Genomic DNA, 27,595 nt, shown 5'->3' with positions numbered 1-27,595 from the left:
GCCATATTAGGGGGTTAAATCCACCTCCCCTATCAAATACTGATTATGCCATGAAATTAGAACTTCTTCGTACAGCATTTTTAGACCACAGGCTGCATCTAATATTTACTTGTTATTAAGTCTCACTCAAAGTAATGTCACATATACAGATTTCATAGGACTGTGGTAGAGATGTATGAAAGGCCCCTAGTCAAAAAAGAAGTGCAATATAAACACCCTTCTGCAGCGAGATTCAATGCTGCAAAAGTACCAAAAATTTGCAGGGTCGCTCAATGTGGCGCGCGCGGGAAATGAAAACAAGGCTTATAGACAAGATATATGTGGAAGAGCGGGCAAGAGCTGCAAATGCAACCGAGAAAATGCTTGTAGTAAATAACTGAGTATCACAGTTATGTCATTCTTCCTCTCAAGCTCGGTACAAGCTGCGACTGCACCTACTTGGACATACAAGGGAGCAAAGAGGAGTCGCTCACATCTCAGAGAAGCCTGCCAAGTGTGTGAGCTGCGTGTGCAAGGAAGGCACAAGCAAGGGGGAAGGGGGAGGCTGGAAAAAGGCAGGAAGCCAAATGAAACCCCAGTTCCTGACCCTCAACAACGAGCAGAGCTGAGCAACAAACAGGATTTTGGTTTTAAAAATAATGCAGTGCCTTACTTCCTCCCTCCCCTAAAGCACTGCCACTCTCTCCCCATCCCCCCCAGCCCCGGCAAGAACAGATCCTCCCCCTGCCTAGTTATAAGCTGGCACACTCATACAAGAAACACTGCATGTCGGTGCTGGGATTAGCCACTTCTGGGTGCCCGACGGAGGAACCATTTTAACAGTGCACAGCAACAGCTGCCAACTTTAGATGCAACAAAACATTTGGAGATAAAGGGGAAAGAAACATCTCTGATACTTTTTCAGCTTGCTCAGTTTGGTCATGTGACAGCACAGGGAAAAGTTATTTTCCCCCATTTCCTCTACAGTCAATTTCTTTTTTCTGTGAATATTTCGACAAGTCCAGAAGGAAAAACATGATACAAACCACACACAATTTTTTTTTCTTTTGCAGCACTGCTGGAGACTCCTGACCAAAGGGCAGGGAAAAGTAAAGTACCGTCTCCAAATGTCCACAGCTGGCAGGAGCTCGCCTGTCTCAAAGCAGCAGATAAGAGCATGGACTGGGCCTGGGCTCCCCCAGCATCACAAGCTGCATTTGCTAACTCAGCTGCTCTCTTGCTTTGCATGAGTTGGTCTCGTACCTACCAACACCACCGACTCGTTTCAACTAATTATTTCTCTTCCTTCCTGCCCCCCCCCAAAAATAAATGAAAAAGAACAGTTAATACTAAGAGCACAAGAGAGGGGGAGGCAAAGGGAATGAGGATATAATTATACCAGGCCCTCAACCTCACGGAGCCCCCAAAATTATGCAAGTTTTCTTTCCGAAGAGGCATTAAAATGTGAGTAACATAATTATTGCAAGTGGCACAGGATCCCTCGAGCCCACGCGGACATTTCACAGATGTGGGATGTTGGCTGCTGCGGTTCTCTCACTTTACCTGGGGCAGGTTTCTCTGGAGTTTATGTACGACAGCGGTTCCCAACCTCTGTTACACAGCGGGCCGGCATGGGAGCAGGACGGGGCGCGCGGAGCCGGCTGCCTCCCTCCCGGGGCTCCCTAGCCCTCACCCTGCGGGCCTGGGGTCTGCGCGGGGTGCTTGCGGCAGCCAGCCCTGGGCAGCCTGGTACTGGGTGGTTTGGAGAGGGACGCCCCTGCTGCTGGCCAGGTCAAAGGCCCCTTCTCGCCCGACTTCTGCGCTTCTCCGACAGGCATCAATGGAGCGGATGGTTACCCATTGCTTCCAAAACCTGCACGTCCCGCCCGGGCCCCGCGTGGGGCTCGTCCCTCTCTGGTGGTGCCAAGCCCGCTCTCTCCAGAGGGGAAGCCCCAGGAGACGGGTGGTTTATAACTCTCCGGTCACCCAGAAGTCAGGGCGCACGTTATGTACATAGTGCGGATGAACCAACCGCGCCATCCGTGGAGGCAGGCCACACACCTGAGCGCAGGTGCGGGGCGGGCGACAAGAGCCGGGCTGGAGAGAGGTGCGAGGACCCCGGCCCCCGCCCCGGGGGTGCTCACACCCGGCCCCGGCCCCCTACCTCGCTCGTCGGCGAAGCAGACCAGCAGCTGCCCGCCCGGGCGCTGCCGCAGCTCGCACTCGCCGCCGCCCGACCGCCGCGCGCTCTGGAAGTAGCGGAGCAGCTTGTTGCGCAGCGCCCGCGGCAGCCCCGCCGGCCCCGCCGCGCCCTCCAGCACCACCGCGAACCGCGCCCCGCACCCCTCCGCCGCCATCGCCGTGGCCGGCCGCCTGCCCGCCCGCCCGCCCGCCCTTCCCGGCTTTCGGTTTCGTTTCCCCGCCGCCGGGAAGGGGATGTCCCGCGCCAGGCGCCGCCCCGCACAGCCAGCGCACACGGGCCCCGCACGAGGCACGACCCACGGGTGGTTTTGCAGGGAGGGCGGCCAGTCCGGTTTTCTGCAGCACCGTCTGGGTTTCTGCTCCTCTATGGAGAGCAAACCCCACGCCCTTGTGTCCTCTGCTTTTCACCCCTTGGCCCAACACCGCCGCCACCGCCTGCGGGAGCTCCCCGCTCCCCCTCACTACACCCCTGCTGCTGACACCACTGCCTGAGGGAGCTCCCTGCTCCCCACCACCAAACACCGCCTCAGCGGCCTGTGGGAGCTCCCTGATCATCACCACTACGCCCCCAACACCATCACAGCTGCCCGTAGGAGCTCCCCGCTTTGCCCGCTGCCGACACCTCCACGGCTGCCCGTAGGAGCTCCCCCGCTCGCCACTGCCAACACCTCCACGGCTGCCCGTAGGAGCTCGCCACTGCCGACACCTCCACGGCTGCCCGTAAGAGCTCGCCACTGCCGACACCTCCACGGCTGCCCGTAGGAGCTCGCCACTGCCGACACCTCCACGGCTGCCCGTAGGAGCTCCCCCGCTCGCCACTGCCAACACCTCCACGGCTGCCCGTAGGAGCTCGCCACTGCCGACACCTCCACGGCTGCCCGTAAGAGCTCGCCACTGCCGACACCTCCACGGCTGCCCGTAGGAGCTCCCCGCTCGCCACTGCCGACACTTCCACAGCTGCCCGTAAGAGCTCGCCACTGCCGACACTTCCACGGCTGCCCGTAAGAGCTCGCCACTGCCAACACTTCCACGGCTGCCCGTAAGAGCTCCCCGCTCGCCACTGCCAACACCTCCATGGCTGCCCGTAGGAGCTCCCCACTCACCACTGCCATGCTCCCCGCCAACACTGGCGCAGTGGCCTGCAGGAGCTCCCTGCTCACCGCCACTATGTCCCTGCCGCCGACACTACTGCAGCCGCCTGTGGGAGCTCGTTGTGTCGAGAATATCACCTAAAATACATTTTTGATAAATGTCTGAATGAATATGGTATCGAGCATGCCCAGTCTCCTGAGAAAGCAGCCTTGAGAAGAGCAAACAAATCATCTACAAGAAGGTAAGGAGCAAGCAGACACCTTATCTCCCATCGCAGGATGTTGTAAATCAAAGTACAGTAAAAGCTGTGTTATCCGGCACTTTACAAGCTGGCATGCTCTATTAACCGGCGTGTTGGCTTGCACGGTAAAAGCAAAATCGGGAGTGCCACCGTGACACTTCTGGTGTCACCGAGCCCCCACGCTCCGGGGCACAGCAGCCTGTGCAGGGCACGCCTCCCCATCCCTCGGGCCCGTGGGAGGGGTGGCAGCCCAAACAGGCAAAGACGCCCGTTTGGGCCTCTCAGGTAACCAGCATATTTTGTTATCCAGCACCCCCCATTCCCCATGGGTGCCGCATAACAAAGCTTTTGCTGTAACTCCTTACCATCCGTTTTACCATATGCATGTCTAATAGGGCTGTGTGAAATGGCACCATTGTGTTTTGACGAAACAGCGTTTCGTTTCGAATTTAATTTCAATTCGAAACTGCTGTTCTGTTTTGTTTCATCAAAACAGGCTGTTCTGACGTTGCGCCCGGAGGCTATAATGGGGAAGCTCGAAACAGCCTATAACTGTCCTTTCTGGCCTGATTTGGATGAACCTTGCAGGAATGGTAGCCCCTTCTGAGGGCATGAAGCCTGCCAAGTTTCAAAGAGGTCGGTGCAGGGGCTTCAGGGAAACTGCACCTCAAAGTCTTGAAAGCAATGTCACGTGTGTGTCAAGCCACAGCGGGGTGAAAGCTGCAGGGGTGGTGGCCCCTGCCGAGGAGCTTTCAAGGAGATGGGTGCAGGGGGAGTCTGGGTTCTGGGGCCCTGCACCTCTAGCTGCTGACAGGCAAAACTCGTGACACAGGTGGGTGACACTGTGTGTGTGTTAAGGTGCACCCTCACTTAACTGACCCCAAGGCAGAAAGCAGGGCTGGTCAAACAATGCTGCCTTTTATGCAGTTTTTCCATCCCTCCCCGAGAGCACTGGAATTGGAAGGGACCACAGGAAAGGATGACAGTCACTGGCCAGCTACACAGTCAATAATGAGAGCGCTCCTTCCCCCCTCCTCTCCTGTAGTTTCTGTTTCCCTGCAGGCAAGCCCAGCTTGAGCTCTGAAACTCAAAGTGTTTTGAAAGTTTCAAAACTTTTCGACTTGCCTTGTTTCGTTTCAAGACCGTTTTGAAGCTCTCCGTTTCGTTTCGATTTCGCTGTTTTGAGTTCAAAACGAGTCAAAACGAAACTGCCAGCGAAATTTTGCATAGCCCTAATATCTAAGCCAGGGGTGGGCAGTTATTTTGGGCAGAGGGAGGCTTACTGAGTTTTGGCAAGCCATTGAGGGCTGCATGACAGGCAGCCAGGGGCAGATAAATATTAATTTTCTAAATTTTGTAGGGGCCCCGCAGGCCAGATAGAATGGCTTGGTGGGCCGCATCTTGCCCATGGGCCAAATTTTGCCCACCCCTGGTCTAAGCCATGATGTATGTAACTAGACTCAACTCAGCAGCAACAAGGTGGCTGGCTAAGTGGGCTGTCAGGGGCAAAGTCTGCCTAAACTAAGCATAAAAGGACAGCAAAGACCAGGACCCAACAACATCATATCCCATCCACATCAACTCGGGAGAAAACTACTGGCATCCCTCCCGTAAGATCATCGTGTCCAGAGGCACCACAACTGGCCATCGTGTCTGAACCTGAGCACGAGGCATGTAACGTTCATGCAGCTGTCCTCTATTCTTGGGGTACCTCGATGGCCACCCTAGACTCAACACGCCTGGGTTCAGGTCTTGGCCATGTCTTTCACCTGGGCTAACTTCATCTGTTTGTGCTTTTTAGGACTTCCACCTGGAGACATGACAGCTTGTCCTCTCTCACCTCAGTGGGCCAAGACCCGAGATGGCGAGGGGAAGAAGGGGATGTGCTGGAGCCCTCTCTCCCCACTTTGCTGCCTGCTCCAGGCAGAGGTGACAGCTGGCCTGACAGCTGCAGGCAGAGATGAGGAATCACTTGGCTTAATCACCCATTGTCAGCCACCCCATCGTCCCACGAGACTTAACCATCCTCTCTCCTTTTTTAATGGTCTCGACATTCCACAAATCCTTTCTTCTGCCGCCTGTGCTGTGTCACACATCTCCCCTGTCATCACCCTGCCGATTTGGTTTTAACTCGCTCCAATCACGTTATAGTTGGTTTTTGCTTCCGACTGAAATAGATGAACGCAGCCCTAAGCCCCTGGCTTCTAGTTCAGTTTAACTGGTGAAAAACGTGCATGGTTTTATGTGTGAGGACACATCTCACCTTCCTTTTTGAAACTCTAGATCTGCCCCTGGCTGAGAGATCACTGGGTGCTGCGACTCCTGCCCAGCACTGTGCCTAGACTCCTGCTGGGTCCGGGCAAACTTTTAGTATTGGGCCCTCTTTGCCAGAAATGATGATTATTATTACTATTATTATTAAAATGACCATTTTCAGGCCCCCTTTCTATCCAGGCCCTGGGTAGCCACCCATTTTGCCCGTGCCTGTGTCCAGCCCTGCTCCTGGCCCTTTGCATGGCAATAGGCAACATGCAGTATGTTTCCGTTGCTTCCCCCAGACAAATGTACACCTTTAAAATTACCAGGAAAAAGACATCTGTGGGCACAAAAGCATCATCTTCAGATGTGGCCTAGTTATTTGAGAGAAAAATTTCTAGCCCATATAGGAACTGAAATTGAACTCAGATTAAAACAACCGCTTATGAAAACCAATATAAACTGTTACACTTTTTCTTCTAAAGAGTAACACATGACAATAGTTCCTTTAAAACCAAACCAGTCTTCTACACCTGTGGTTCTCAACCTTTTTAGATTCAAGGGTGTCTACTGTGACTTTCACGAGTTGAGCAACCTCCCATTTCAAAAGCAAACCTATTTATTAATTAATATAGTGACTTGCAGAGGAGCCAGGCAGCGGGGATAGAGGAGCAAGCAGGGCCTGCTTCTATCCTCATGCTCCTTGCAGCACTTCAGCAGTTCTCATGGCCCCGCAGGATGCCCGAGGTTAAGAATCGCTGCTCTACAAGGTGCCAGGCTGTTTGCATTACTGAGAACATGTGGCAAAAAGTTGTTCAAGACAACAAATGCAGAAAACAAGCAAAGCCCATAAAGAAAACGCAGACCTGATTCCTGCATCTCTTTCACTACTACAAGCTGGATTAATTAGTGATGTAGGAGAAGCTTGTTAGCTTATAAACAAAGGGTGAAATCCTGGCTCCAGTAAATTCAAATGTTAACAGTGGTTCATTGAAGGCAACCTTTATGCTAACCCAATATTAAAGCATGTGGCATCCCAATCTCGTAACCAGACAGCCCTGCAGGACTAAGGCCATTATGCTTTTTCATGCAAGGAGCCATTGTTTTCAGTTTGACTGTTATAGTAATAAGTCTTGATTGATTTTGACCCCTTCTAATCTGAGCTAAGCAGCTATATTTTAAATGTACATTTATATCCATATTATAGATTTATAAAGCTTAAGGCATTAGGTACTGTTATAGGCTTTGATACTCCATTCACCAATATGCCAAACAGTACCATAAAATATATTAAATTGACATTTTCTTCTGCAGATTATTAGCAGCTGTGCATAGTCAAATATCTGGATGGACCCTACTAAAGATTTTTACTGAGATGCACGAGTATTTTCCTTCTAACAGGTATATAAGCTACATGAAATATTTTCTGCTGAAAGTTAAATTTAAAACCTCATGAGATATACATTATTATGTTGCATGGAAGTTGTTTTTTTTTCCTTAAGGGTTTATATGTTTTTTCACTTCTGTATTAAAGAAAGATGTTTAACTATTTTCCTGTAACTCACTAGTTAGTTTAGCTAAAATTAGTTTGTCCTTGATGTTAACTAGCAGCAATTTAGTTACTTCTATTCCAAATTAGCATATCGACACAAAAGCCTACACCAAAATGACTAAAAAGGCTTGAATTTGCCCCTTTCATCATCACCTTTATTATGAAACCATTAGTTTCTTACTCTCTTGCATTGGCCCTGGAGCCTCAGATTTCCCTCAGTCTTATGGTCTGACTTTGTAATTCCAGCCTTAGCACTGTTTTAGGCTTTTTGTCAAGAATTTGCCAAGTACAGACACGAAAATATTAAGCTAACATTTTATTACCACTTAGCTGAAACTATTTCCTCTCACTGAGCAGCTGCTGTGGGAAATTACCCTGCATTCATCTGCTTATTCATCCTCTCTGTATCTTCCTTTTCAACCCATCACCATGTGAGATTATTCTTTTATCCATCCACTTCAGACTGACACGAGGCCCATTTCTTCATTCTGGAAGTTGTTGAAACAAGTCTTCAAGACAGGCCCAACTAAAAACCCTGGATTTATTTATTACTTGGAGCACCCTTGCTGCAACCACACACCCCTCAGACAGGAGACAGCAGAACAGATTCTCTTCTTCGCGCTTGCACTATTGTTATCCGAGCGTAACCCCATTTAATCCACCTTGCTGAACACTACTGTGAATGGTATTGAAGTCAGACTCAGGAGCTCTCCTCCATGAATTGTGCATTATGGGGAATCCAAAGTAAAGTTTAGCCTCTGCCCTGCCTCAAAAAAGAGAACCTCATTAAACTAGGTCTGTTCCTGAAATCAGGTCCTTTTCCTCCAGCCCCACTCACACATCTTTCCAACTTAATGAACAGGCGAGCAATTAGTATAGTACAAGTAATTAACTAGTTTCTAATCACACAAAGCAGCTCTAATCCAGAGGTTACTCGTACTTATTGATGCTAGCAAGTCATGCTTGTACTACAGGTCCAAGCAGCTGTGTCACTGAAAATAATGCTAAGGAGGTACTGGCCCCACACAATGTTACTTGGATCCCCTTCTCTTTCTGTTCTTGGCAACTTACTGCTTTCTGAAGTTTCTTCTCATCCAGCAGTGCTACTCTCAGGATTACTTGCAGGCTCCATATAAGATGGCCCTTTTCCTGCCTGAAGAAGCTCATTGAATGGTTTCCTGTTGTAGCCCTTACTGCTGCTTAGCTCAGGTCATGAGTTACCCCAATTTATCACTTCTCTAGTCCATGTGGTCAGGTTTCTTTCCCAGGTCTGGATGCCCTTTTCCACAGCTGGTAATTCTTTGATGAGACATTGCAATCACCTCCAGCTCCACATAATTGCCCAGGACTTCAGACTTCAGCAGGTGTCTCCTCAGGGGCAGGATGGTTTTGGTTTTAGGTACCCTACGGGCCCAGCTGGACTGCTTTGGCACTGTTATATTCCAGGAGTGCTAAATAGGAGCAGACTTTGAAGATAGACTGTCTTGTGTAGCAGTTTCTTAACTGTTTTTATTGTTAACTGGTTGTCTTCATTGATTTACAGATATGTACACTCTCCCCAGTTCCCACACCTACTGAACTAAGACTCAATCTGGCCTACCTATTTCATAACACTATTTGAAAAAAATTAACAAACTGAGTGTCCTTTGAGAGCATGTCTGATATCTTTTATTAAATCAACTCCAATTCTTCTTTGCAAGCTTTTGGGTACCTATATCCTTTGTCAGGCTGGGGAAGTGTCTGCAGTTGGATGGAAGGAATAGTAAAGAGGCCAGAGGCTGCATGCAAGAGAGACAGTCAGTGACCATGGAAATAGGAGTTAATGGGTGCAAGACAGGTTGGAGGGAAGGGAGGGGAGTGAATGGAGTAGGAAAATAATGGAGAGGTACCTGGGGAGTCAGATGGCAGGTGGGTTACGATGTGTCATAAAACCACTGTTCATATTTAGTCTATGATTTTTTGTATCAAGGAGGTTGATGAGATGAAGTTCATCGGCTCTTCTGTGAAAGGTCTTTCCAAGGATTTGAGTTGGTGTAATAAAAGATATCAGATCTACCCAAAGAACCTTGTCTGCCTATATCCTTAGACCAACATGGCTACAACCTACACCCCTGTGAGAGCATGAGCTGTCAGAGTCATTTAGTGATGCAGAGGTGTAAATGAAGGAGAAAGAAAGAACTACATAATTTATAATGATGGGGGATACGCAGGCAAGGTTCTTTGGGTAGATGGGATATCTTTTATTACACCAACTAGCCCTGTACATCTAAGGACATAGGCAGACAAGGTTATTTCAGGAATTGTGATCTCATTTATTAGACCAACTGTCCATGTCTACGCAAAACGCTTACTGTGCAGTAGCTCCTTACTACTGCACAGTAGCTCCTTACTACTGCACAGTAGCTCATTACTAGTGCGCAGTAGCTCATTACTACTGTGCAGTAGCATTGCCAGGCACGAACTGTGATGTAACGCTACTGTGTGGTAGTAATGAGCTACTGTGTAGTAAGTGTCACAAGGCAACTGTGCCAGGATGCTACTGCAGTGTAACACGGGTTACTGCGCAGTCATTTAGTACTTGGTCATGCAAGTGCTAAATGATGGCACAGTAACAACTGCGCAGTCAGTGTCTCATGTAGACATGACCACTGAGTAAACTTGATATTGGCCCATGATTGAATCCCACTGTGCCACTGGTTCAGAAGTGGTGCTGGGGGTTCGCCTTGACCCTGGAAAGGTGGAGACGCCCCCGAGCCAGACTCGGGATAAAATCCTGTGAAACTCCTGTGATCAAATGCTGGATGTCTTAGGCCAGTGGTTCTGCCCCAGGGTGCTGCTGGAGGGTGCTTGGGACATAACCAGGGGGAGACCCATTGAACTCTGGCTGTCAGAGGCCAGCTGGGATCCTTGCAGCAGACTCTTCCACCCCTCCTGGCCCCAGAGCAGCATTGCCCACAGCTCCAGGGCAGGATCAGTCCCTGCAGCCCAGGGGCACAGCCCTGCCTGCAGCCCAGGGGGGCAGGGAGAGTCTGATGATGAAAGCAGAGTGGGCAGGGCATGGGTGCTTGTATGCTGATATGGTAGGGAACTACATGAGTGTGGGGCAGTATGGGAACAGGGCATGGAGAGCCATAGAAGCGGGGCCTAGCATGGGATGGGGTGTGTGGAAGAAGTGAAGATTAGCTAGGAGGGAGCAGATACTTGCATAGGCAAGAGCGGGGTGGGGAGTTGCATGCACTTGCCTGCATTTGGTGTGTGTTGCTATGGGGGTGGCACCGTAGCCCAGCCCCATTCAAGCATACTTACCTGGTAGGGAAGACATTATGATCTTGAAGATAGAGGCAAAAAAAAAAAAAGTTTTTCCAGGGTGAGGTTCATCCCTCACACTCTGGCTGTGCTGATTCCTGCGATTTCCCTACATGCAGGAAACTTGACTGTGGAATTTGTGGTAGTGGGGGACTGCATCTGTAATCTTCCGTGGCTGAGTGGTGCAAAAAGTAGACTGGGAAAAACTTTTGTGGGTTTGTCAAAGATTGTATGAGTTTACCAAGACTCTTCAAATCCCATTTTTATAGACTCAAGAAATGGGGCTTTTGTGGATTTGCACCATTGTAGTAAGTTGTTTTGCTTTTTTTGCCTGTAATTGCATGTTAGGAGCAAGCTTACTAAAAAGACATAGCCCAAGAGTAAGTTCCCCATCCTTAGGGGCTTGTTGGTTGTTGAGGATTGTCAACTGGGGGTACGTGTACCCCTGGGGGTACTTGGACTAGTCCTCTCTCCCCTCTCCAGACCCATCTGGTCCACCTGTTAGGGTGGCCATTCATCCAGCTTTATAGAGGACAGTCTGGTTTTCTGGTCCTCTGTCCTCTACTGATATGAAACCAGATGCCTTTATGTCCTCTATTTTTCACTGCTCAGCACTCCCCCACTGCTACCACCAATACCACCACCTGGCCCACCACTGATACCACCGTGGCTGCCTGTGTGATCTCCCTGCTCGCCACCGCCATGCCCCCACCACCGCCGCCACTGCCTGCAGGAGCTCGCCATGCCCCTCCCCAGCCTTGGAGGCATGCAGCCTTCATGGTGGTGGGGACAGTTGCACTAAATAAATCTGTCCTCTATTCTTGAGGTACCTCAATGGCCATCCTACCGTCTGTTTGCGGGGCTCTTTCTGGGATCATGGCCCTTTTTGCTGTCTAGTCTGTGCTCAGGGGGACCTGCTTCTCTTTCGGTAGTGGGGGGTTACCCAGGGGCTTTGATTTTTCCTCCAGGGTCTCTGGGATCTCCCCCTTTCCTGCCTGGACTTCCATGTCAGAGCCTTCACTTTCCTCCTCTTCTGGGGCTCTTTCCCGGTTCCCCCCTTGGGGGGTTTGGGTTTCCCCTTCTCTCTCCTCCTTTTCTATCCTTTCCATTTCTTCAGCCAGTTTGCCCTCCCTGTCCTGTTTTCCGAGTTCCTCAACCATCCTTCTCAAGGCTATCATACTTTCCTAAGCGTGGGTTTGTGTCTCCTTTTCGGAGAGGGTTTCGCCTTCTGCCTCCTCCCCTTCTGGGACTTTTCTGCCCCCTTCCTCTCTGTTTCTGCCCCCTTGGTTGCAGTTGGGTGTTGTGGCGGGGGTGGGATGGGGGGGGGTGTCACGTCCTGGAGTCTTTCTTGTTTTCCTCTTTCCCTACATTAGAGGGGCACCCTTTAAAGATGTGCCCCTCTTTTCCACACAGATTGCACTTCCATTCCTGGTCACACTCCTTGGCTTCACGCCCCTTTTCCTTGCACGCGGCACAGACTTTGTGCATTGTGCAATCAGGTAGCCCTCCTCCCCACATTTTTTGCAGAACTTGGGTTGTCGCTGGTGGAAAATGAAACCCCTATGGGGCCTCAGGGAGATGGATGGGGGGAAATACTTTTTTTTCCCTTTTTTTAATTTTCTGTATTCCCAGCCAAATTGGCCAAATCCATTCCAAATCCGTGAGTCAGTCCAGAACCATACCACCAGCAAACATCCTTCACCCCCATCTGGGGCTTCAGATGTTCCCAAAACCTTTGGTGGGCATCCTATGTGCAGGCCCAAGCCCGGAGGCTTCAGGTTTAGATGCCCCCGAGTTTTGCTTGCCCTCAGCCATAAGGCCCCAGGAGCCAGCTAGAGAGACTTTGAGAGACTCTTTGATTTTTCATTCTGCGACAGGGGCTTAAAAAAGGTTTGGTTAATCTGTCAGATGGGAGTTTTCCTAAGGAGATCAATGTGAATTAAAGACAAAGTGGTGTGGAATTGCCTCTCTAACTGGCTGAAGGAAAACGATACGCTAAAAGCAGTCCAAGGTCAAGAAGCAGCTCCTTATTGATCTCAGTTTGCACCCGATGAGAATGGGCAGCCAGAGGCTTAAGCAGGCATCTCACTATTGTCTTTCTAATTAAGAAGCTCCTTATATTTTTCTCTCTTCTCAAAGCCACCTGCCTTGTACTGCTGCAGCTCAATTTACCTGTGGATGATATCTGTTCATTTTAAATAGATTATCTGCAATTATCTGGCACTGTTCTTAATTTGATTATGGAAACCTGGATATGAGGGTTCGTGTGGTCTGGAGGCAATTAGAGCTAGACAGGGTGCAGGACACAGGCAAATTTTAGGCACCAAGTCTTCCACTATGATCTAGAGACACTCTGCTCAGCAGCCACGTACCATCTGAAGGCACCTGACTACAGGTGTGTGTCACCTTCTGGCCGGGAAGTTCCACCAAGTGCCCGCTGTTCGGCTTCTGCGTGGGACTTTGCTCCTTATAAAATGCAGAAGTAGCTGTTTTCTTTCATTTCAAAATAGACCTGGAGGAGGAGGTGGGTTATTTCTGTTTTCCGTTAATGGCTGTAAAATGCAAAAGCAGTGATGGGAAAGGGGCCAGGACGACAATTCTCCTGTCCTGAATGCCAGGCTCCCTTGCACACTCTTCTTGCCCCATGGATCGTGCATTCCTTTCTGCAGATAAAAGTACAGGTAGAGGAGTGCAGAGTGGCTCTCCCACTTTGCCAGTAACCTGGGGATTCGGGGGGGGGGGGGGGGGGGTTGTTTCTTGTTTAAGGAAAATTTTTCGTGTCCTCAGCCAAATCAATTCCAAATCTGTGAATCATCCAAGAACCATATGTGGTTCTACGACCAGCAGACATGCTCTATCCCCACTTAGGGCTTTAGATGTTTTCAAATCATTTGGCAGGCACCCTACGTGCAGGTCTAAACCCAGAGGCTTGGAGTTTGGATACCCCCCGGGTTTTGCTTGCCCTCAGCCATACGGCCGCAGGAGCAAGCTAGGGAGGAGTCTCCAGTTCCATAAAGTGGGCGTAAAGCCAAGATCTTCCCACTGGAAATGAAAGTGGGAGGGTAACTATATATTACCTCCACCTGGGTATTTCCTTGGGAGGGAAAAATTATGGGTTTGAACACCACCCCTCGTCCCCAGACAGAGGGAACTGAATCTGGGTCTCCTGAGTCTTCCAGAGTGGGTCCAATAGGCCTTAGCTGATAAAAGGTACAGGATAATTGTTTTTAAAAAGAAATCTATAACATTGCTCTGGAAAGGGGCAAGATATCAGCCACATCCTTGCCTTAGCATGCCCTACTGGCTACTAACCTACTTCGTGTCCTTTTGCATTGCCCATCATACACCTACCCCTCATCCATCCTCAGCATCTTCCACTACTGACTTCCAGTCCCCTCCTCGTTTCCTCCCATCCCAGTCTTCCACGGCAGCTCCCTCGCTCCCAGCCCTTTGTCTCAGTCACCTCCCATCTCATCTGCATTCGATTCAGGTGGTTTTCTCCTCATTACCAGGGTGTCAGCAGAATGAAGCACTAAGAGAAAAGCAGACCCAGGCTCCTTGATCTTATTCCTGGTGCCTATCTGGTGGAGTGAAGCGTAAGGAAGTACTCTGCTCAGTGTGCATGAGTGGTAGTTTTCCCCAAGCTCATAACTTGGCCATTTTGCACAGATTTTCACGGGGATGGTAATAGGCACATCCTTGATTTAGCAGCTTTCACCCTTCTGCATCTCAAGTTTCTTTTCTGCAGCATTTCAAAAAACAGGTCACTGCTGATTTTTTTTTTTTAAAGAAAACTTGTGATAATCAGTGATTTTTCCTTGCCTTATTCTCAGAAAGGGATAAACTGGTTTGCAGAAATTTTCCAAATAACTTGGAGGCAGACACCTGGCACATAACAAAATGATAAGTAACTCAGTGATGCTACTATGCCACTCCTATAATGTTAAATGTTTGGGGATTGTTTTGAGGTACGTTAGGAGCAAACTCTTGCTTTTGAAGTTGTTTTGCTGCTTTGGACTCTTAAAACCAAAATGATTAAATCATCTTGCTATTCCTGGCATTACAAAATGGGCCTCTACGGTCTAAAAGTGTGTTTCATATTCATCGCATTAGACGACTTGGCCTTGATACTTCCTGTTTTTCAAGTTTTGTGGCAACCAGTTTTCATTTTCATTTCTCTGCTAAACTGAAGTATAGGGCCTCTTGTTAAAGACTCATTGCTTCACGGCAATACAAAGAAAGAGAAGAACTGTTACCATGACAGAAGTTATATTGGTTCACGCTGCACTGTTGCTGTATATCCTGATAGAAGGGAGAGACAGAGCACAGCAGCTTGTGCTAACTGAGAAAAGAACGGATCCGCGTGTACTGTATAATCCTGAATTCTGTTCAAATCCAGCTTTCTGGGTGAAGAAACCCACATGCAAAGAGCCTGCAACAAAACTCAGTTCACTGCTTCAGTGCTACCTGCAGGGCAGGTTACAGCAAGTCTAGGCTCATCTCTTAATCCATTCGATTGGGGCTATACCCTGTAAAATCCAATGGTTCTTGTCTCTTCCTCTGTATAAATTTCCCTGCAATGCTAATGGAGAAGATTTGGTCTAATGGAAGGAGGAAGATAGAAAGTGTCTCTAAAACAGGCATGTCCCCTTTTATGGTAGAAGTTGGGGGAACTATCCACCATCCCTTCTGTCCGTCCCCAAGTGCAAGTGCCCCTATTGCCAGATCCAGGCTTGACTGTGGATGGTGATACCCCTCTTCTAAAGTGTGTATGGCAGGGGTGAGTTTTGGTATGCTGTCCAGGGCTGCAAGGGTAGCCCTGCCCCTTGACTGCCTTGGGACTGAGAGTCCCACCCACTAACCCCTGACCTTGGCCACCAGAAGTCCCTCCCCTAGCCCCAGAAATACTCCTTTTCAGAGGGAGAGTACTGCCATTTTGAAGCCGGAAGAAAACTCATATTATAAAAAAAAAAAAAAAAAAAAAAAAAAATCAAACATCTGCTATAACTTATTTTAATTTTATTAAAAAAATATTTTTGTCCTGATTTATTTATGTGTTTGCATAGTGTATCTAGAGGTGATTTCATCATAGTTTAAAATACAGTCTTACTCTTGAATTTTGTGTGAGGGGATAAGGGGGTGTATGTGGGATGATGTGGGGGGAGTGAAGGTGTGTGTGCAGTGTGGGTATGGTGTGTGGGGGAGGGTGTGGAGGGGTGTGGGGTATGTGGTTGGGGTGGGGGCTGCAGGAGGGTGTGGGTGTATTTGGGGGTATGGTGGGGGGTGTAGGGTTACCATATTTCCAGTATCAAAAAAGAAGGCACCTGCAAGGGGGGCTGGGGCAGGAAGTAGAGGCGGGGTATATGGTGGGGCGGGGGCAGTGACATGCTTGTGTCCTGCCTCTGTTCCTTGCTCCTAAACCCCTGCCCCCCAGCCCTGCCACTGCCCCTCACTCCAAACCCGCATCTCTCAGCCCCCTCAACCCTGCTGGTGCCCCTCACTCTCGACCCACAGTCCCCTGCTCCCCAGGCCTGCTGGTGACCTGCACTCCGGCCTTGCAGCCCCTGCCTCCACCCCCAGCCCTGCTGCGCACACATACACACGCATGCGCACATACACACGCACTGTGCGTCTCTTACCTGGGAGCAGCTTGCCAAAGCCTGTGCGCGAGCATGTAACCCCTGACAGCCAATCACCTTCCCTGCTGCTCCCCCCAAGTAATCAAGCTGCTGGTGCCCAGCAAAAACCCGGATATTTCCTTGCATTTTAAAAACTCGCCTGGACACGAGGACAGAGGGCCAAAAAAGAGGGCATGTCCAGGAAACCCTGGACGTATAGTAACCCTAAGGATGTGGAAGTGTGTGTGGGGGCTGTGGGAGAGTGTGGGGGTTATGATGGGTGGGTGTGTCGGAGGGTGTGTGGAGTGGGGGGTCCTCAGAGTCACTGGAGTGTACCAGTCCCTGGAGCTGCATGTGGTGTCAGTGAGTGGGGCCCCATAGCGTGCAGCTCCCTGTGCTCCCACCCCAGTTCCCAGCCGCACATGGTGACAGCGTGTGGGGCCAGCCCCACAGCACTCCCACCCAAGTCCTTCCCCTTCTCCAACAACTCACCAAAACTCCCTATGAGGCTTTGGGTTGGTGGGGAACAGCATTCAGGAGCAGGACAGGTGTGATCCACGCCCTGCCCTGTGGGGGGTGGCAGGGGCATGTGCATGTGTGGGAGGGGCTGCCTGGGAACCAGCGGGGTGGGGTGGTGAGGGGAGGGAGGTAGACAAGCCTACGGACTTCACTTCATAAATCTACTGGATACAAAAAAAAAAAAATCACAGACTAAATACAGAGGTAGAGCACACACCAACTGCAGAGGCTTCTTCAGCCTGATGATGGGTTTTTAAATCAGAAAGCTTGCTAAAAAAATTTTTCCCCCAACTATTTAAGTTGGTCTAATAAAAGATATCAGATTCACCCAAAGAACCTTGTCTGGACTAAATATAAGCATTGGATTTATGGCACATTATAACCTGCCTGACATCCGATAAACCCAGGTAACCTTTCTGCATTTTACCAGCTACATTTTATCACTAGGTTGACATTCCCCCTTCCCCCACCACCTCCTGTCTCACACCTATGGTCTCCCATTCCCTCTGATCCTTGCTGCTACATATTTGCATTTTCACAGACCTGCATTTTGCATTTTGGCTTCTATTCCACCCAGGAGAGCAGACAAAACACCACCAGACTCTCTCTATGCCTGAAGAAGCGTGTTTGTGCCTGAAAGTTTGCAAAGATCAATTTTTCCAAAGATTTAGTTGGTCTAATAAAAGATATCACAGCTACCCAGAGAACCTTGTCTGCCTGCGTCCTTAGACCAACATCTGATGCTCTATTCCAAAACCTTATTCAGTCTCTATTCATTCCTTGGTACCTGTAATCAATGTTCAATTTACTTTAGCGTAACCAGTAACAGAAACGGCCACTCTTCTCCATGAATAACACCTGAATGGTAAAGACTAGCAGATATGAATAATCTTTAACTTTGAGACCACATATGGCTCAGCTCTTTCCAGATTTTGTGAGCTTTCAGCTGAGATAAAGCTCAGGTTGAACTGGAAGCTTACTAGTATCAAATCGCGGTGCTAATCCACAAAAGTATTAAAGTCTATTACCCATTTGCAGGATGGCTCTGTTCTCCATCTACCTTGGCATTTCATTCTCAAAGGCTCCCAAGATATGTAGGGTGAGGCATGTCTCTCCTCTTCCCAGATCCCCGTCTTCAAAAACTAGGTTGGAGGGTATTTTCAGGACATCTGCATAGCTTGCAGGGTTTTCTGGGCATGGGCATAAAATCTTATTTTGCTGCATCTTGTAACCAATCCTTCCCTCCCTTGTCTGCTGTCATTATTTACTAAATTCATTAAAAGGTGTGTTTAATCCTACTGCCGAGATCTGTGACTCAGTCCCACTGACTTCATTCAATGGATTAAAAAGTCCTTGGAGCAGAGACTCTGTCTTCCTTTAGTGCTGTACAGCAAAGAGCACACCCCGGCACTATACAAATCTTATGAACATTTTAAATGTACATGTTAGCACCCTACATGGTAGAAGCTTACAAAATTAGATTATGTGGAACAGCAAAAAGGACATCACACAACTAAAGATGACAATATTTTTATTTTATAACAGTACAGCTAATTAACGATTACCAACTGCTCTAAGTCAAAGCCACGTGTGTTATAATAGCAGCGAAAATTTAAGATGCATGTGTTTCAATGTAAAACAGGGATGGGGAATACATGGCTCACATGCCACAGACAGCTGATATGTGTGTTACAGCAGCCCTGTGTGCTCTGTAAATGGAGAGGAGGCATCAGATGTCACTTCCAAGAGTCAGGTTAGCTCTTCCCTGGCCCTGCAGCTGCCACCAAATTCAGGTCTTTGGATTCTTGCTCGCCACTCAAAACTAGTGGTTGTGGGCTAGGGAAGGGTTAACCTGGCTTGGGGTGGGGGCACTTCCCCAAGTTGGGGCAAGTCTGCCAAAAAGGTTGGACACCACTGGTGTAGAATATCAACAGGTACATGTCTAATAGAATCAAAGCTATGTCAGCCGAGAATCCCTTACCTACGTACTAGCAGATATGCTGTAATTACCAGCAAAAGAAAATATAAATTTAAATGGCTTAAAATGCATTATCTTTAGGCTCTTAAACATAATCAAAGACTTGGAGCTGTCTAATTTGGAATGTGGTGGGCACCTGGGGTCCTAATGTGTTCAGCTGGAGTTTTTGGCACTTAGCACACCTGAAAACTGTGAAACAGACTCCAAAATCATATCACACATTAGCACTTTCCATGTTCGATACACTTCATTACTGCAAAAAAACCCCACAACACTTCCTGTTTTTATAAAACTTTCATGCAGCTTTCCTGGAGTGAGGACAAAAGGGGATGAACCGCATGTGATAGATGTTGGTTACCTCTGTTTAAAGAGTTTTCACCAAAGGTGCGTTGATTCCAGGGGGATGGATGTCTTATAAGGAGCTGAAGAGAGCACATAGCTGGGTGAATTAATGGATTTTTTTCAAAATATGGGGCCATACTGAAGGAATGGAAAAAATTCAGTGCAGGATTTTTGTCCAAGTGACAGAAACTGAGTGGGTAGGTGGGGTGGGAGGGTGTTAAATTTGAAGTGTTTCATTTGATTTAAAAGGAAACATTTTTGTTTTAGGATACTTAATAGATATTTAAAATTTTTTTTCATTCAGGTAATTTTTAAATGAAAAGTGCAGTTTTGGAATGAAAATTTAAATGAAATGTTTCACTTGGGTATCGAAGCAAAGAAACAAAGTGGCATTTTCAACTTCTTCCCCTCCCCCCCCATACAAAACTATTCACTGAATTCAACCCAACTTCGTAAACAATTTCAGCCCCTATAAACTAATGGTTTATAGGATAAGGCATATATAGGGGAACCAAAGCACATCAGCAGCCTTATCTGATTATGCCTATTGCAACTGTAAAACCAAATTCTGTCATGTGTAAGAATAGCAGAATGACTGTCTTAGGCAAGGGGGAGGGGAAGCATTGTAATGTTATACTTGCATTTGTAATCATCTTGCTCAACTAAATGCTATATATTTCAATGACTATAACTGAAGCATACTCAGCTGTTATGTTTCTCTATTCAATTCCTTTTGCTTTCAGTTCTTCCCGAACACGTTTCAGATAATTTGGATCAGGGTACCCAAACCTAAAGGAAAAAAGAAGAACGAGTATTTGGGCTATGTGTATACTAAAACAGCAGCTGGCAACAGCCCAACATCTTCCCCACACATCTCCTAAAGCACTTACATACTTTAATCCAGGGATATCCAACTTGCACTGTCTTGTGGTCTGGATTTGGATGCAGTTGTGGTAGGGGGACAAGCGGTGATGGCAAGGCAAGCAGCAGCAGCAAGGCAAATGGTGAGGGTGGCCATATGGGAGGAGTGGGCAATTATTTAAGGCGACGGGCCACTTAAAGAGTTGTGGTGAGCTGTCCAGGTGTCTCAGAGTGGGAGTCTGAACCCACCCCCAGCTGTAGCAAGCCTACCTCCGCACCCACGGACCTAACCTGGAAGCTTCTGGCCACATTTGGGCAGATGTGTACTCGGCTAGTAGCTGCCAGGTCTGGACTCAGAAGGTGGGGGGCGGAGCGGGGCATGCTGCAGCTGCAGGTACATTCATGCTACCACTTCTGCACTGGTGGCAGCCCTCACCCAGAGACAGAGAAAGGGAGAGAAATCAAGTGCCCCCAGCACGCAGGAAGCAGCTCCAGCTGCCTGGCACCGAGCAGCTGCTGGAACCAGAGCAGCTGCCCACCCACCCAATGGATGGGCCAGATCCATTTACTTGGCAGGTGCCCACCTGCATGCTGGATCCAATCAGTTGGTGAGCTGGATCTGGTCCATGGGCTGTATTTTGCCCGCTTCTGCCATAAAGGTTACCGTAGTTGTTGCCCACCTCCCGCCATCAGTATGGGCCACAAGCTGGGCTGTGCGCCTGGATTTCACTGGCAAGCATCAGCCCTGTTTGCTCCATTTCCCAGCTCCATGGGTCACGTGACACAACACCACATTAACAGAATGTTATACAGTAGTTTTCACTCTGTACCCATAGCATGTGCTGCACCCTGGGTCAAGATGTCAGTTCCTGGGGGGGGAAAAGAGTGATGGGATTGAGACAAGCTCTATATAATCTTGGTTACTCTCATACCTGCCTGTTCTGAATGAGGGGGGGCAATTTATGTCCAGAACAGATCATAGCTAAGTACTTGGATGCTTTTTGGCACTTGCACAGCTAATAGGCAAATGGCTTGATGCATGACAGATGGTACCATGAATGGTCCAAATATAATTGAAGGATATGACATAGTATTGCATTTGATGGACTAATTGCCTTGTTGCAGCAAGAAGGCCTATGCTCCCTGTTCAAACTAGCTCTTTGACATGAGTGACCGAACACACAATTCTTGGAGGATGGGAGTTTGCAGAAGTTGTATAACTACCAATGTACTATAACAAGGTTTGTGCACAGGCACTCAGTACCAATGTAAATGGCAATGCAAGGTGCAAAGATGGGGAGAGTGAGTGTCAAGATCTGCTCAGGCGTGTGACCGGTATGCACTGGGGCTAAATGTCGAAATGCTCAGGTGCATGCAAGGCTGAAAGCAGATAGTCTAGCACCCCTGTTGCACAGCAAAACTGCTTAAAAATAAAATACTCACTGTTGTGGTCCCCCATGTGTCTGTGTCTTGTGGTGAATGTCATTCCAGGTGACAACATCATTTGCACCAGAAGTACGCGACTGACCCACTGTGAAGATCAACTTTTGATTAAAAGCCTTCTCAAGCAGCTCCTGAATTTCTCTTCCTTCCTTGTTGTTAGGTAGGTATGCTGTTCGATGAGCCCCACTATATGGTCTCCCTGGGTTTGGATGATCTTTCTGTTTGGTAAAATATACAGTAAAAGATGAGTGTGACATATGGTAGAAATGTGTGACAAAAATGAATCTTACATCTCAGCTCTTCCAACTGTCCTTCAGCTCCTTCATTCTCCTCAAAATCTCAGCGTACCTAATTTTTTATTTTGTTCCTCGGCTATCAAGGTTTCTCTCTCCTCTCCTCTAGTTTCCCATCCATTGCTGTTTCTATATATCGTGTTCCTGCTATCCTGATCTCTCTTCCTTTCATCCTTTGTTTTTCCCATTCACACCATCTTTTTGTATGGTAGTGACACTACTATTTTTATTGCAGCAGTAAGTAAGGTTCCTAGTCAGGACTCATTGTGTCAAGCACTTATCAATGCACTGATGGGATGACATGAAGGTGAGGGCTTCAAGTAAGGGGCCATCTCCTTGGATGGCTTCTTCTTGAAGCCTCTCATCCCTCCAGTGCACTGATATTCCTACCCTTCATCTTCCTGTAATCCAATACAAGGCCCAAGAATCTCCTCTCACAGCATCTTTACACCTTACTTTTCTATTGATTTTGACTGGGTTAGTTTGGATTCTTTCACACACGTGAAAGGGAAGCTCAGGCCCATCGTGCATACAACCGAGGCCTACCACTTGGCTGTATCTTTTACTCCTGATTGGTTAATATTGGATTTTTGTAGGGTTTTCATTGTAGCCCCGATCAAACATTTTATTGCATATTCATAGTACTGTCTGAAGAAATATAATATAGTGTGACTTGATTTGATAACTCTTTCAAAACCTAAGCTTTGTATTACTTGAACCTAACAGAGTACCTGAGCCTAACAAAAATTATTGGATTAAATACCTACTAGGTTAAACCCCCCAGTCTTTCTAGGATATAAAAATAAATGGATGAACAATATTGAATTCACATTAGAGTTCTATTTTTTAAAATTGAGAAACATCATATATCACCTTCAAATATACTTACAGATTGAATTCCATTTGGTATATGATAGCTGATCACAAGGGTACTACATTTAGGATAACCAGGAAGTGAATAAGATACAGTGGAGGTAGACATTGATCCATCTGGTTGATTGCCTTTTGCACATCCATAGAAAGTATTACAGATAGGACAGGCTGGCTTATACTGCATTGATCTATCAATGCATGCTTTGCAAAACTCATGCTTGCACTTTGACAGTGTTACTTTTTCACTGATTTTATCCATGCAAATAGCACAGCTCTCTTGGGCTTGCTCTTCTCCTTCTGCCTTTGGTCTAGATTGCTCTTCGGAAGATAATCTATCTGTTTTTCCTCTATAAGTTTCCTGCGATACTCCTGCTGTCACTGTAAAGTTGGCCCCATGAGACTGTTGGGCGCCATAGGCTGTTCCAGTTTTAATTGGAGCTGTTTCAGTTTTCATTTGGGTCGAGTTCTCCAGCCAGTTGAATATGCACTTTTCAGCAACAAGCACGGAATCCAATAAACCAGTTAAAAGGAGTTTGTCTTCCTTTCCCCTGATTATTACATGTAAGTTTTCTGATCGCAGGTGATCAAGGTATTTATTCAGTTCTTTTCCCTGAACAGCTGGAAGCTTCAATGGAAGGGTTTTTTGAACGATCATTGATGAAATAACCTGAAATGTAGTGATGAAGCTTTCATATGCATGTGAAGACATATCGGAATCCTTGTTCTTAGGCTTAAATATAATGCGCAATTTCCGGCTATGTAGACAGGGCTTTTTTTCCATTGTAGTATCAAAATTTACTGTTATCTCTTCAATTTCTTTATTTAACATAGTTTCTGCCAATTCAAATTCAGTAGCATCAACTTCAATTCCATTTTTATGGGTGTAATATCCAGCTCCTATTCTCATATTTATTTCAACTGGGCTGTTCATGTTTTTCTCTTCTAGAAATGTTTTTGCCACTTTGATCTCATTTGCTGGACCCCGGAGTATTACTGTATTCCCATGCTTTTTGGCAAGAATATCCCTAAACTTGGTGTGTACTTTCTGTACTGCTTCATCCGACTCAGAACTATTTGCAAACGCCACTTTCTCTTGTTTCAAATCTACTACTGCTTTCTGAAAAGCAGTGATAAAAGACTGTTTAGCATTTTCTGCCAACCCACGATTCCCAGCAGATAGGAAGTACACTGAAACGAGCCCGTTGTCTTGTTCCTGGCTTTTTATCTCTACACTGAAACGTTGCTGTAATTCTTGAATTTGTTTCTGGCAGACATGGTTAAAGTATTCATAGAGAGCTGACTGCACTTCAATACTGTTCGCTCCATCCACACCATTCTTATCTTCCAACTCCTTCGTTCCTTCAGCATGTAAAAAATCAGTACGTTGGTCATTCTTTACGAGGAGCTGATTAAAGCGGCGATACACTTTTTCAATATCTGCATAGGTTCCTGTCACTTTCTCAATCCCATGGTCAATAGGATTTTTTTCTGGTTTTAAGCCTGGGTACATACTGATCACTTCCTCCCTTTGCTGCTTAGTGAACAGGTGGGTATTCAAGGTGGCAGACACATGGAGAAAAATCTGAAAGCGAAAGAAAATAAAGAGACATCAGCAGCACAGTTTTTAAAACTCTCAGCTTGCTTCACAAATATTTTATAAATATATAAAATACATACTTTTTAAAAAAGCTTTCTATTCCAGCGGTCAGTGATTTTCTTTGGTAGTAGGCCAGAATGACCCAGCCTAGGCCCCAGGCACTACGACCTGGCTGGCGCTGTCACTGCCATTTCTCCCTGCTGTGCATCTATGGCGTGACATGGAGAGTACCTGGCCGTGCAGCTCGGGCAAAGCCTCCTGGCTCCAGACCAAATCCAATGGCTCTGTGGGCCATAACTTGCCAGCCCCTGTTCAATACTGTTTCTAAGCAGTCCGAATGACTCTGTTCTTTCTACAAGTAAATATTCCTGCGTATAATCGTCTATTAATACATGTATACTGCTATTGAAATGTGCATGCAGGCAGTGGCAAATCTTCTATGCGCTCACTTGAGATGGACAGTGGCAATATAAAGAAAACCCATGCTTTTTTCTTAAATTGAAATCAAGCAGATGTTAACACGACATACAAAATATCTTACGATACACTTTGGAGTCTCTGTCTGATGGCATTCCTTAGAAAACCTCTAATAAACAAACCTTAGGACCAAGACATATGACCTGCTAACAGTGGCTTAATTTAAATCAGTTTTTCTACCAGTGTCAGTTAAACCAGGATCTAGAGTGGACAGGCAACCAGTCATCCCAAGGTTTGCTCACTGCCTATGTGCTATTATAACACTGCCTAACTAGGTGGCAGGGGAACAGGTAATAGTTTAGTTGCATTGAATAAATATCTACCCCAGGTTAAGTGCAGACCCACAACACCTCAGTGGTGCAACTTGCACTGGTGTATTTCTGCTGTAGTTTTTTTTCTTTCTGGGGTAAATCTTAGTTTTCCTAAACTACACTTGTGTAGAACTAAGCCACATCCTTCCCCCCCACTTTTTCATTACACAAATATAAAGGCAGGTTAGACTGCTGTGTAAATGTGTTGCATGCCCAGGCCTTCAGTCACTCAATAGCAAGCCAGACCCAGGATCAGAGTGCGCAAACTGGGTCTGAAAAACAGAATGAGTTTCTAGATTTCAGGGGACCTGGGCATGCCACAAACACAAAAGAGATGGAAATCTTTACCGCTCTGTCATCCCCTCCCCACCCAAATCACCCCACTATTCTCTGTTTCTATGCTAAGTGGAGAAATCATAGAATCCTAGAAGTCGGGTCAGAAGGGACCTTGTAGATCTTCAGGTCCGACCCCCTGCCTGGGCAGGAAGAAAACTGGGCTCAAATGACCCCAGCCAGGTAGGCATCGAGCCGCTTCTTAAAGACCCCCAGGGTAGGAGCCAGCACCACTTCCCTTGGAAGTTGGTTCCAGATCCTGGCCACCCTGACTGTGAAGTAGTGCCTTCAGATGTCTAATCTAAACCTACTCTCCAACAACTTGTGGCCATTATTCCTTGTTATCCTGGGGGGCGCTAGGGGAAACAAGGTCTCCCCCAAACCCTTCTGGTCCCCCCTAGTGAATTTATCGATGGTCACAAGGTCCCCTCTCAGCCTTCTCTTGTGAAGGCTGAACAGGTTCAGGTCCCATAGCCTCTCATTGTAGGGTCTGCCCTGCTGTCCCCGGATCATGCGGGTGGCCCTCCTCTGGACCCTCTCAATGTTGTCCACATCCCTCTTGAAGTGGGGTGCCCAGAACTGGACACAGTACTCCAGCTGTGGCCTGACCAGTGTCGCATAGAGGGGGAGGATCACCTCCTTGGACCTACTTGGACCTGTGGATGCACGATAAGGTCCGGTTAGCCCTGCCGACCGTGACCCCGCATTGTCGGCCCACGTTCATCTTGGAGTCAATGATGACTCCAAGATCCCTTTCTGCCTCCGTGCTCTCAAGAAGGGAGTTTCCCATCTTATAAGTGTGCTGCTGGTTACTGCTGCCCAAGTGCAGCACCCTGCACTTATCCATATTGAAACGCATCCTGTTTTTGTTAGCCCACCCCTGCAACCTATCCAAGTCTTTCTGCAGTCTTTCCCCCCCTGCTAATGTGCCCACCTCATGTGGATGACTGCTCATATTCGTTGAGTATGAAGTTTACAAATTCAACGTACAATAACCATTTCCAGCTTTTCAATTTTTGCTAGAAAGTGAAACAAGCTCTTTTCCCCTAACTGCTTTATGGAAGCTTAGCCACAGCTGTGTTACATTACCAGACTTCAGAGAACCAGTGTTTCATACATCTTTGGACGTACCTTGTCAGTAAAAGCGCTAGATGAACTGCTGTCACGTTCTTCACCCAGGCGTTGGCTAGCAGTACTCTTCTGAGGTTGCAAGAAGCCCGAAGCAGCAGATAACCCTGAGGACAGCGGTGCCGACTGGCTTTCCCCAGGATCTGCTGCATCCGACTCTGGCTCAATTGAGATCTCCACATTTCTGTCGCCCACCCGTATCTCATGATGTCTACGTGATTTTACCCGTTCCTTTGCTAGAGCCATTTGGGAACAAATTGGGGGGAAAACATCAGGAATGGCTTAGCAGATTGATGAACCCCAGCTAGCCAGAAAGGCTGTAGTGCCTGGGGCACATCCTCCCCCAAAATGCAACACGTACCAAACCCCAAAGAGTTTTCCAGCCTGTCATAAGAGGTGCCAGAGAGTCTACCAGGGTGAAGGAGGCCAGAAACCAGCCCCTGTAACTGCAAGGGGGTGGCGTCCGGACAAGGCAGGCTTGAAGGCCCTGTTCCTCCCTCCGAGATTTAGAGGCACAAAATCATAGAAAGCGAGGGGTGGGAGGCACCTCATGAGGTCAGCTAGTCCAAGCATCCCAGCCAAGACACGGTCCACCCGGGTCTTAGAAACCTCAAAGGATGGAGAGTCTGCCGCCTCTCTGGGCAGCTCCGCCACCCTCCTACAAGAAAGTTTTTCCTAATATCGAACCTAAACCTCCCTTCCACAAACACCGCCTCAAGCGATACATGCAGAGTTGTAAGAGGCTGCTCTAAAACTCCTCCTGTCCCCTGCCTATGCCCCCTTACATCAGGGGAAAGGAGCAGGCAACACATACAAGACTCAGACGGCTGCCACCCGCTACATCAAGGGCGGGAAATTATTTTGGGCGCAGGGTCACTTACTGAGTTTCGGCAAGCCATCGAGGGCCGCATGATAAATATTAATTGTCTGAATGTTTTCGGGGGCGAGGGGGGCTGGCGGGGCTCACCCTGCGGGCAGTCGAAGTACACGAGGTAGGTGCCGGGCGCGGGGCCGGGGCGCAGGCTGCACTCGCCGCCGCCCGAGCGCTGCGGGGACTGGAAGTGCAGCTGCAGCTTGCGCTCCAGGCGCTCGTCCGACGGCGCCGACACTCGCACGCGGAGCGCGGCCGGGCCCGGCGCCGCGGCCATGGCCGGACCGAGCTGCGGCGGGCGGGCGGGCGGAGAAGGGAAGGGA

The 27,595-nt window shown here is 48.0% G+C and overlaps 2 protein-coding genes and 1 pseudogene across 3 annotated transcripts in view; 1 reads left to right on the top strand and 2 right to left on the bottom strand.

Annotated features, from left to right (window-relative positions):
* Positions 1-8,523, bottom strand: part of LOC132243191 (protein mono-ADP-ribosyltransferase PARP14-like) — a 43,652-nt gene extending 35,129 nt beyond the window's left edge. Inside the window, exon 1 of one of the 2 annotated variants that reach the window (XM_059727445.1) lies at positions 8,394-8,523. In XM_059727445.1, coding sequence (XP_059583428.1) covers position 8,394 — 1 coding nt within the window. In that variant the 5' untranslated portion in view covers positions 8,395-8,523. Of the gene's footprint in view, positions 1-2,143; positions 2,375-8,393 lie in introns of those variants that run through there. The other variant, XM_006265883.4, reaches the window with a different exon arrangement.
* Positions 8,524-10,620: 2,097 nt separating this feature from the next.
* LOC132250461 (U1 spliceosomal RNA) lies at positions 10,621-10,800 on the top strand (annotated as a pseudogene).
* A 7,479-nt stretch (positions 10,801-18,279) lies between these two features.
* On the bottom strand, positions 18,280-27,593 carry DTX3L (deltex E3 ubiquitin ligase 3L). Its single transcript, XM_059727439.1, has 5 exons — positions 27,369-27,593; positions 26,405-26,637; positions 22,572-24,137; positions 21,390-21,607; positions 18,280-19,874 (listed from the first exon to the last, which is right to left on the bottom strand). The coding sequence occupies exons 1-5, from the start codon at positions 27,547-27,549 to the stop codon at positions 19,805-19,807; spliced, it is 2,268 nt and encodes a 755-aa protein (XP_059583422.1). The 5' UTR covers positions 27,550-27,593; the 3' UTR covers positions 18,280-19,804.
* Positions 27,594-27,595: the final 2 nt, after the last annotated feature.

The sequence above is a fragment of the Alligator mississippiensis genome, chromosome 4, assembly GCF_030867095.1.
Source record: "Alligator mississippiensis isolate rAllMis1 chromosome 4, rAllMis1, whole genome shotgun sequence".
In the NCBI taxonomy this organism is placed as follows: domain Eukaryota; kingdom Metazoa; phylum Chordata; order Crocodylia; family Alligatoridae; genus Alligator; species Alligator mississippiensis.
This window is presented reverse-complemented; position numbering and strand designations above follow the sequence as displayed.